This window comes from Artemia franciscana, chromosome 19, assembly GCF_032884065.1.
Source record: "Artemia franciscana chromosome 19, ASM3288406v1, whole genome shotgun sequence".
NCBI classification, from domain to species: Eukaryota; Metazoa; Arthropoda; class Branchiopoda; order Anostraca; family Artemiidae; genus Artemia; species Artemia franciscana.
Genome location: NC_088881.1, coordinates 20,630,697 through 20,642,478, shown reverse-complemented (window position 1 = coordinate 20,642,478; position 11,782 = coordinate 20,630,697). Strand labels below are relative to the sequence as shown.

Genomic DNA, 11,782 nt, shown 5'->3' with positions numbered 1-11,782 from the left:
TTGAGTCTTATGATTTCTGACTTCCCACTACGCCCATAAACTAATAATCTGATCAAATGTACAAGCCTAAAACGGCTTAGTGTAGAACCAGGTTTCATCTTTGTTTTATCATTTTTGTGTCAAATGCAAGCTTGCCAGTTCCTCCTTCCCAGTCCTCTAAATACGAGTCTGAAAATTGTGTTTTATGATTTCAGATAGGGAGGATCAGTCCATTCTTTGTACTGGCGAATCTGGAGCTGGCAAGACGGAAAATACAAAGAAAGTATTCAGTATCTTGCCTATGTTGCAGCATCAAAGCCGAAATCCCACTTCAACATCTCATACGGTATGTGTTTCCATTAATTTTTTAATATCCTCTCTATCTTCTCCTTAATTCGATGAAGGATCTGAAACAGATAATATTTGGTTTTATTTATGTGATCTGAACTTATGTCCAAATCATCACAATGACGCTCATATAGGGGGCAACTGTTTGATGATGGATTAAGCAACTTTTTACCTTAGACTTGTTTTTGTCATCATCGACATTAAGTGGACAACGGTTTTGCTCCTTGTTTTTGATGATACTTTACCCAAATGAGATGTTTTGAAACCGCTCTTTTTTAAAGTTTTATTGTAATACACTGTACATAATCTTTTTTGAGTTTATAGTGTATTTTTACCTTCATTTAATTTAAAAATATTACACTAATGGTTCTTTTGTTTCGCCATATTTCAGTTGACGTTGAACAGATACTATTCAGGTGATAGTTTGTAATTGAATGCAACCGAACTGAGTTCTGGATTATAATATATTAGAAGACCTTATCAGGTCAAAGATGTAAATATGCATAATAATCAAGCGACACCATTTATCTATGAGATCCGCAATGTATTTGTGTGGCAGCCCTACATATTTAGAAACCTGGAGGTTCGGAATATTTGAGAGGTCATGGTCCCTCTAATTAAACTGATTAAAAAGCTCTACCTGACTCTGATTTCATTATGATGCAACGTGTCCACCTTTTTTTTTATAAATGGACCTCTGAAACCCCAGTTGTATCTGAACATTTGTGGACCTTTGGGCCCGTGCTCATGGGGTTGCGGGGATCATATCCTACCCTGAGGCGAATTATTTAAACCTTTCAACCGTTCTGATTCAAATAACTATCTTTCAATCTTAATCTGATGCCGTCAGAGGCTACAGGGGCACATGGGGTATTGAAGGAGTGGTAGCTTCCTCTCATATAGGTTTTAGCCATTAAAAAAGCACTAGAACTCGGACTTACCCTTAAAAAAAGAGTAATTTACCTTACCAGACTAGAAATTTCCAACTTCTTATAGTTACTGCTCCTGTATAGTTCTCCACTAAAATAATCATGTTCTAAATAGTTGTATTTTCCTTTTCATTTCTCTCTGTCTAGATTTAAATAAAGAAAAAAAGGTACCTCCGAGTCTTCTAAAATATTTATTTTCTAGATTTACAGTGCAATACCCTTCGCCAATTATTTTTCTTCTTCGCCACATTTGAGAAATTCCTTTCATGAAACGGGCAATTGACATCACAATTATTTTTTTATCTTAACAAGTCGGCTATAATTCGTTTGCAATTTAATTGAAAAGCACATAATTAATTGTAATCTTGCAGTTATTCGATTAATTAAGCGTATACTCGGTGACACGTCACATCTATGTTATAGTGTGAAAATTCTTCAGTATCAGTTCAAATTTTCTCTGGTGGGGGGGGGTGATAACGGTTTGAAAATTAGGGTCCTTGACAGACAAGTATCTATTTCTAATTTTTAGAAATGTTAGAATCTTAGATTCAATCCCTTGCCTTGCCGTAAGATTAATTTTGTGTCTTCTACTATTTAATACAATTTTGCATATACCGAGACTGTGCTAATATTAAGCTTAGGATTAGGATTTAATATTAAAGCTTAATATTAAAGCTTAGGATTTAATATTAAGCTTAATGGGATTTATAAATCCCACAAATGGGATTAGTTTGAATCTGTTTTGTGAAAAAGGAGGTGCTTATTAATACTTTCGCGATGAGATATTTTGTAAATAAACCCTACTAGAATTTTAGATGGAAATAGGTCCCACAGTTTTCGTGTTGATTCTCTATAAACTGTCTTATGAAGTGTAGTCTTAGATAGCTTCAATATTTTGGAAAAAACTTGAAGATTTCTGTTCTGTTGGTTCGCATAATTCCATCTTCCTGTCGGTCAATCATAAATTTGGAAAATAAAACGTCGGTAAAACAACAAATAAGAAGAATAAGACTACTCCTTGGCAACTTGTTTCTAAAATATTTTCTTATCTTCGAAGGGCAAAATTGAAGAAGACTGAATTATTTGGCATTCTTCTCTTTTTTTTGCACTCTTCATGATTTTTCTTAACCTTGGTGGGAATGGGGGCTAGGGAGGAGGAGGTAGGCATAAAAAATGACCCTCTCCAAGTTTCTGGTTTAATGACAAAACGGGTTTGTTAAAAGCTGTATAATCCAATCCATAGGAGGCACGTATAATCAATGCTTAGAACATCAGGGAGGTATGCACTAAGACCTATAGAAACAATATGTACTTAATTCCTCTCCGTGCCCCCATCGAAATGTGTACGTGCCTGATAGAGAATATCGAACAGCATTTAATGTTGTATGCCAAACTGTTTGATTGTTTATAGTTCATTTCTAGCTAATTAATTGCATGGCTATTAGTTATTAACTGCATGTTTTTATCATTCGCAGAGTCATCATGATGTCCTTGATTTTGTAAGTAGATATTGCAATTAAACTCTTATGCAGTAGGCTTTATGTTTTATACGTCTTGCAGTCAAAATTTTGCTTTCTTGCTTCTGTCACGTATTCACGCACTTTCTCCCTCCTCAGTATTTTTCTTCTTCACCTTTGTTCTGTTGTGCGCACGTCTTTTATCTGTACATGTGGGTGGGGATTAATTTTGCCCTGAATTTATTTTGGGCTTGATGCCATAAGCCTAAAGCAGTCTGACGCCCATGACTGTTAATGATAAATGGAATCCTAATTAAAATAGCTAAAACCTTTTACCCCACAGAGCGAAAACTGAAGGGGAGGGGATATTTCTCAGACTTTATAATTTATCCAGTTTAGGGTAAGTTTAATGCTTCATAAAATTGGGTTTGAGGTAAGGATAGTTCAAATTTTGCGCATGTTGAGAAAAATCGCGGAATTCTGAATATTTTTAATGTTATAACATGGTTATGGTGGATGGATTAGACCAAACATATACAAAGTGATTCGTGGGGGAGGGAGGCTAAAAAGTGGTGATTTTCATGATATTATTATTAACGACAAATAGTAAAAATTCGTGATTTGAGAGGAGGGGAAGGCCTAAAACCCCATCCCTAAGTATGTGCCGGGATTAGGTCCATCTTCGATAGACTTTAGCTCTCAGGTCTCAGCCGTTTGAAAAAACAGAATGAGTCAACTGTATAATATCATCACTTATTTGTGTATATTACACTGAGTAATAATTTGTTTTATAAAATACCTTCAACTGCTGACGACGCGTATCAGCACCATGTTGTTTGAGGTCAAAACAAGTGCACACATTCCACATTATCCTGCTTATAGCTGTACTCCTTACTCCCTCCAATGAAGTTCCTACTTTTTTCTTATGGCCATATCCCACCTCATCTAAGGCCGTCCTACCTTTCGTTTGGCCCTAGTCTGAATGCCAAAAATTCGACTTTGGCAATATTCTATTTTTCATCCGTTATTTGATTTACAATCCTGTGTTCGTAAGGGCAGAGGTTCGAGTCCTGTTGCCACTGATTATAAGGTTTGAAACGGGGGCTATTTAATCAGTTTGCCACTGATTCAATTACTAAATTTAATTCTTAAATTTATTGAATAAAATATACAAGTTCTTTCAACTGAAAGTAAGGAGCAACATCAAAACTTAAAGACGAACAGAAATTGTTTCCGTATATGAGTGTGACTGCCCCTCTTTCAACCCTCGCTCTTTACGCTAAAGTTTGCATTTTTGTCACTGTGTTTAATGAAGGACTGCTTAAACACATCGCCCGTTAAATATGACTAAGAAGTATTAAAAAAAAAGAAAAAAACTTAAGACTTTAGCCTAAATAGTGGGGGTTGAAAAAGGCGGAATCCTCCTCATTTACGGAATAATAGGTACCTTTCAACAATGCTGAATCGAAGGGCTATCCTACAATTTTGATTGGAGATCTTTAGGGAAGAATGGGTGTGGGAGGGGTATAGTTGTCCTCCAATCTTTTTTATCTCTAAAAAAGAACACAGGAACTTTTGATTTCCATTCGAATTAGCTCTCTCTCTCTCTCTCGATCGTTTAGTACCATTGGCTCGAAATGATCACCCCTGAAAAAAAAAACAAAAAAAAAATAAACACGCATCCATGATCTTTCTTCTGGCAAAAAATCCACTTTTTTGTAGGTAGGAGCTTGAAACCTCTACAGTAGGTTTCTCTAATTTTATAAATCTGATGATGTGATTTTCATTAAGATCGCTTAAATTTTGGGGAGGTTCTTCTCTTTTTTTCAATAGTCAGGCAAATGTTTCAGACTTGTAGCTTTTTATGAGTGAGATGGGGGAAATAAAGTTTATTTAATTTTTATAAATTTGGAATCAGCATAAAAATCCTATTCTTTTGATATACCTAATTTTTGTTTAAATCAAAATAACGTAGTTTAGAGTTTGGTTACTGTTTGGCGGCGTCGCTCGTTACTTATAGTTTGTTAGAACGGACTGTTTGATATGTCTATTCAGCAGACTTTCATTTTTATGGCACCTGATATTTACCAAGTGACATATAGCGATCGTAAATTCTGTCGGTCCCGGTTTTGCCACTTTACTACTACTGTGATTAGAGGGCAGCTACCCCCCCCCCCCCGCACACGTCCACCATTCCCCTAAACATATCCAGTCAAAATTTTAAATAGCCATTTTGTTCAGCGTAGTTAAAAGGACCGGAAAATATGTCTTCGAGGATGACAACCCACCACAGCCCTCAGGGCGGGTTGTAAGTTTTGCCATTGGGGCATATAAAGCTTTTATAGAGATAGTGGTCGCATAAGCTTCGGAAGATTCAGCCCTCATGGCAAGGGTTTCAGATTATGCCCTTTGGGCATGTATAGTTTTTTACGCATGCAAGTATTAAAAGGACATACAATAAATTTCAAAAGGAGCGATGCTATATCATAACTAGTAATATCACAGATAATTTAAAGGGTTTGATTGGAAATTCAAGATTCTAGTAACCTTTTTAAGAGGCAAAAGTGAATGGAGTGCAACCAGGACTCCTCTTTAGCTTATAATTTTCCAAACACTTCCTGTCAAAACCTAAGATAGCCATTTTGTTTAGCATAACTGAATGGTCTTGTAACTGTATCTCTATGGCTATTGCGTAGGTAAACTCCCCGCAGTTATGCAATTTGCTCTTTATGTGTAAAAACCAAATATTTGCCTTAAAATAAATCAAAACGCACTGTGTGTATGCTCGTTGTCAATAAGACATCTCAGCAATATCCCAAGAACAATTGTGGATATTATGTTCAAACTTTCGGGTTTATTTCTATTGCTTCTTCTGCTTTTAAAATTTAACTAAATCAAGAGTGTGAATGTATTCTTGCTGTCAAAGGGCATAGATCGAATTTTTTGCGCGAATGGTATTGAGTTGTATTTTTTGGGTCTACTAGAGATAGTATAAAACTAAATAAAACATTATGTTTGTGTCCCCGTTTTTAAAAGGGTGTGTGTTGTTAAAAATTGTTGAAAAAGTTCCTCCAGTATACAAATAGCAGGCCAAAGTATAAATTCTTAAAGAAAAACTGAAAGGATTGAAACTATTATTTTCTTTTTCCCTGATAAAGACTATGTCAATATAAAACGAACAGAAACTAATTAAAAAAAACCCTGCAAAATAAGTTTTTCAAGGAAAAGTAAAGAACTGATTAAACCAAAAATGAACAAAAAAAAAAAAAAAAAATAATCTACCAAGCATAATACTACCACAATTCAGCATTGATAAATAAATACTCAAAACAAGCAGAAATTAACTTGAGTAGGGTCCAAAACAACTATGCCTTCCCAAGGCCGGAACATAGTTCGCACTTTGCTGAAAAAAATGAAATATTTCCACTTTTATAACTTTAATAAAATGAATATTATTAACATTTTAAGGAATAAATATCGGCATATGTACATTAAACTGAAAATGCATATTCATTTTATTTTTTCCAGTAAATTGCAAATTATGTTCTGGCCTTGGGAAGGCATATGGGTTTTGAGCCATGTACGTGTTAATTTGCTTGTTTTGAGTTTGGATCGGTTATTTATCGATGCTGATTTGTGGTAGTTTTACGCTTGGTAGATAATTTGATTATATTTTTGTTCGTTTTTGGCTTAGTGCAGTTCTTTGCGGAAAGTTTTTTTTTTAATTAATTGTGCCATAAAGCTAGACGTGGTACTCGAATGACGTTCAGGCGGTAACATACGAGTCTAGATTGAAGACTGTGAGCATCAACATGGAATAAAAGGTCTATAGGGAGCTGTTTTTGAGGTTAAAAGAAAGGATATTAAAAAAGGAGGCAAGGAGGTTAAAAACATCTTGTGGTATTTAAAGTTGATTTAAAGCTAACTTTTTGTTCTGATATACTAATAGACTTCAAGATGAGAATTCAAGCGGACATTTTGGGAATGTTATGACCATGATAAAATTTTAGGAAATCAAGGAGAAGGCATTGAGAAAACTTTTATAACTCTGGTCTGAAGGAAAATATATTTGATAGAATATGGGTATGTTATTAAACTAATTGAAAATAATAAAGCTATGGGCTCTTGGAAGTATAGCAATCTAATTTCCGAAATATAGGATTATGAAATTAGAGATTAAATACCGAAAAAATGTGAATGTGATTTTGGGTATAGAGTTATTAATCTAGTGAATTTAGGAAAACTTTAATTGAAGCTCTAGTGCAGCTGATTTTGAAAAGATCGAAGAACATACCTTTGCTGTGTCATTATTTAAAAAATCGAAACAAATTCTTGCCACCATCCCCTATTTTTATGAACTGGCGCCGCTTGGTAGGAAGCGAATTACTTAACATTATGATACTTCTTAGACGACGAGAGGCTGTAGATAATGTTTAAAACTAACAGGACGTGTCGACCATATTATCATACTTGCAATCAATAACTCAAAAGTTTCTAATTTGTCAGGCTCTTTTGGTCCTTAGAACAGGTATTTTGTGTTGGTGATAGAAAAGCTTTTGTAGAGGTTCTATACTTGTATGGTATACCAGCATAGTATGCTAAAGAGATTACCGTACTCAATAATAATATTACCGTAATTGAGGCAGGAATTGGGATGAGCTGTTGATTCAGTGTATAATTGGACTCAAGCAGGGTCTTGGCTTATTCCTGTTTATATGTATTATTTTTGTGGAATTTGTCCTAAGGGACACAGCAAAGACTATGGTATAACCTATTAAAACCAGTCCACATTTTAGGGGAAAGGCTAGTTTCTTGAGGGGTTGTTTAATTCTACTGCCTCGTTTGAATGGGTATATGTTTTGCTTGTTTGTGATTGAAACTTCAGCTAGAACATACCTGTACCTGGAATGATGAGAAGGAATCAACCGCAAGATTAATCTACGGGATTTTCGAGGAATTTCGGCCCTAAAATACTTGGAGTTTCTGACTCCTCCACTCTGTTGATACCTCCCTCCCCTTAATTGTTGACTCCGTGGATCTATTACTTGGAATTGCCCTCCAAGAATGATATTTTGAAACAAAGCGATTCATTTTTTTGCAACGTGAGAAACATTTGAACAACAATCATTTTTAAGTAATGCTCGGGTGTTGGAGGCTGCTCTATTTGTCATCTGTCTTTATAGAGCCAAATGTATTCAACGTTGTTTTTATTAGACCGCAACGATCTGCTAATTTCAATCTGTCACTTTTCTCCCCCTGCTTTGACATGGTAGAGACCCAAGGAGATGAAAGAATTACGATTGAAAGTTCTAGTCATAGCTTTACAGCTGCCATGCTGATGATTAAGAACTCCCTTTAAAGTAAGGCTAAGATTTTACTGATAGATTTGGATGGTGACAAGAGGGAAAGTATATGAATATGTCATTATTCCGAAAGTTATACCAACGCTTTTTTCAACTTCTGCTGAGGAGTCGCTATGATTTCCCCTTAGTTCCAATTTTTCTTCTTTGTTTTAAATTTCAGTTTTTGTGTAGTTTTTAGTAGGTTAAAACAATAGCTAAAATTGGTCTTTCAGTATTGTTTCCATATTTTTGGCTTGGCTACCTTGAAGTGAATTCAATTCATGGAATTTTTTAGCTTCAATAAGTTATGTGAAAATAAATCACGACTCAGCCTGACTCAACCGGCAAACAATGGCAGATATGTTTGTTTTTACATCTCAAACTTCCATTATGGTTATGGTTAATGTATCTCTACTCCAAAAGTACATGACTTTTGAAGCATGAAGCATGTACTTTGGAGTCTTCTAGACTCCAAAGTACATGCACCAATCCTTAGATGATGGAGGGGGGATAAACAGATTTTATGTGGATTTTAAAACGTTTCTAGGGACAGGTAGTTTGAAGGTCTCCTATCTAGGGTATGTACGCGTTTCTGCTCCGTATTTCTTCTGCTTGCTACTCCTGCGGTCTGTTCCGCATATTCTAGACTCCAAAATACATGCACCAATCCTTAGATGGTGGGGGGAACGGAATGTTCTTATTCTGCAAGAAAAGTGCAATTTTAAGGTTGAGTGTCTGCATTTTAGTGGACCTGTTTGTTTGTATATCTGTTTGGTTTATGTATGATTTTAATTGTCAGTTAATTTGCAGTGTAAGTAAATCATGTCGGTCGAGTTGTTTCTGATAAACGACGCTATAATAAATGTTACCATCTTTTTTTCTTCCAATCCGATGTAATGGTGATGGGAGAATAGGATACTTGGTTACAAGAAAATATAGCCTATTACTTTGCTACTGAATGCTGGTGTTTTCTGTCAGCTAGAATAGCAAAAGTTTTTTGAGTAAGATAACCTGCCTCCTGATAATGTGTAACGGAAAAAGATTTTGAAATAACTCCACGCCCAGCCTTGATGTTTAGAGCCCCCCCTCCGGTCTAGCCTATTTGATATGTGTTGTTTAACATCTTTCTTTAATGATGCCATTTCATCGCAGATTTCGCTGTCTCTTTTGCCGCTTTTTATTTGTTTTCTTTTTCTCGTAATATTTTATAGTCTTAAAGCGTTTTTTCCAAATACATACTTTTTATATTGTTTCAAATATGGAAACATTCCTGGAAACCCTATCCATGCTAAGATATATTGTAAAAACTTAAACTTATGCTGAAAATAAGTTTTAGGCGCTTGACAACAGTGCACCAGACAAATGCGGCAAAAAGGTTCATATTACGCAGGGATATATAAATATATGCAGCTCTTTGTTTTTCTTGAAAAAGCTTGTGATTAAAAAAATAACAAAAAAAATTCTTTGATTTATTCGAATCAAAGGCCAAAACTAAGACTTCTTTTTAAATAGGTCTGCTGCGTTCTAAGTCCTTACATTTTTGTGAGGAAGCGTGATGCATAGCATGCCAAATTGAAAATTTTTCAGCGTTACTACAAAAGGTTGTATCTGAAATTACACACTTCTGGTAGAATTGTCATAACTGTTCTATAAGCAGTTCTCAGAGAGAATATTAAGTGTGAAATATGGATCAAAAGTATCAAAGTGTAACTGACCGTGCTTCCTCCTCCTTTGAGGAGGAGGCACTCCTCCGTCACTTCACCACTCCTCCGTGATGAGCCTCCCTTTGAGAATAATCTATCTGCAGTTTTGACAGCTATCATCTCATAACTGCCAAAAATGTCTATTTTTAGGCGCAAAAAATTGATGAACTATTTTACCCTTCTAAAACTGAAATAGGTAGCAATATTCTTCGTATTTGGCACTCCAAGATCAAGAGACATAAAGCTTGTGTATATTCGCAATTTATAATTGTTATTTAATATCATTTTAAATGGTGTCTGCGGTATTTCAGGATCTCAGAAGCTTATGTGACCGGTCAATTTTTTATTTTTTTTTTACATTTTGGTCTTTATTGCCTATATACTTGATTGTCTCTTTTCGTGAAGTCACGAGAACATTCTCTAAAAATAAAGGCCACTAAAAACATGATTTTAATGGTCTGTACTCTTCAAAAATTTTGTTTTTTAATGTTTTTAAAAATTCCTCCCACGTAATGGTGCCCTCCCTCTCTCTCCTGGTGCTCCTATGGAAATGACCTATATAAGATGATAAATGTATATCCAGACTAATTTGCTCAAAAGAACTGGTAATTTATCATCTGCATATAGCTTTTTTTCAGCAGCTTCTTGACATTTTTCATTAAGGACTCGAGTTAGGTATATGTTTCACACCCTAAAGACTTTGACATATCTCAATCAACGTTTTCTTTGAGTTTGAAGTATGTTCCGTATCTGAAGACTATTGATAAAATTTCTGATGGATAAAATTCTCTTTCATGCTTTCTGGGCTAGAGAAGAGACGTCGGAAATCGATTGGGATTATTGCTTCTATGGACTGCAGAAGAAAACAATTATTTAACCCTTTTGGTTGGTATATTAATGACACTCTTTTTCTCTTTGGCTTTTAAGACCCCCTTTAAGACAAGCCGAGAATCACAGACACTTCCTTCAATTCTGATTTGGTTGTTCTCCTTTTTCTTCTCTGATTGAATATGAAAGAAAAACCAGCTTGCTTTTCAGATTAGAATGAATAGCTAAGTTGAAATCTTAAATAAACACAAATTATAAATTATATGAGGGGGTTCTGGCTCCTCGAGACCCTCCACTCTACACTAAAGTTTACTTATGCTTTGTCATGGGTATATTCAGTATCTGAAATTTATTAAACCCTTAGTGTAGAGGGCGGGAGTCTTAGAAGGTCAGTAGCCCTCTCATATGTAGAATGATTTCGGTTTGTTTTGAGTTTTAACGTTCGTTTTAGTTTCATTTGTAAAAATATTATTTGGTATATTTAATTCCTTTCTGTTTTTAATAGATACAGTTTTATTCTAAATATAAAGAAGCCCCTCCCCCGTTCTTTAAGTTGAAGTTTGATTTTGCTTAAAAATGCTTCGAAAGTAATAAGAAATGACACCTGAGAAAAGAACTCTTCCCAGGAATTACTACCCCACAAAGTCTTCCCTGAAAAGTACACCCTTTGCAATGTTTAGAGTTGGGAGAGGATCTGTAATGTCGGAATGAATGTTTAGGGTTTTAAATTTCGCGTTGTTCAAGGGTTTTCAAAGAAAATTTATTTTAGGGGATGTCCCCTCATTCTTAGCGCTTCGTTGCAGGTAAGTACATGAATGTAATATTTTGCACTAGCTCAAAATAGACCCCCAGAAAGATGCTAGCTTTCAGCACGCAGCCCCCATTTTGCATAGTTGATTCAAATATATCCGTCCAAATCAGGGCAAGGTAGGAAAGTAAATCCCGTTGCCGTATTTATCTGAAGGAACTTTGGTCGAACATTTGGTAATTTTGGCCTAGAGATAGCTTTCAAAGCTTTAGGCAACCAATCCCTCATCTACGGAACAATCCATTGGCAGCCTCCAAGCAGATGGTGCACAACTATGCATTACTGATAAATTAAGGAGGACTTAAATCAATCAATTCAGTCAAATTAAGCTCTGAAGTCAAACAGTTCGTGTTAACGGACTGTAGTAAGGAGTGACCCGGCTCAATGG

The 11,782-nt window shown here is 35.4% G+C and overlaps 1 protein-coding gene across 5 annotated transcripts in view; it reads left to right on the top strand.

Annotated features, from left to right (window-relative positions):
• LOC136039405 (myosin heavy chain, non-muscle-like) overlaps positions 1-11,782 on the top strand; it is a 186,317-nt gene that overhangs the window by 59,044 nt on the left and 115,491 nt on the right. Inside the window, exons 1-2 of one of the 5 annotated variants that reach the window (XM_065723125.1) lie at positions 170-325; positions 2,732-2,755. The exons of 2 other annotated variants lie outside the window; for them this stretch is intronic. In XM_065723125.1, coding sequence (XP_065579197.1) covers positions 185-325; positions 2,732-2,755 — 165 coding nt within the window. In that variant the 5' untranslated portion in view covers positions 170-184. Of the gene's footprint in view, positions 1-169; positions 326-2,731; positions 2,756-11,782 lie in introns of those variants that run through there. 2 more of the 5 variants (XM_065723123.1, XM_065723126.1) reach the window with 2 other exon arrangements.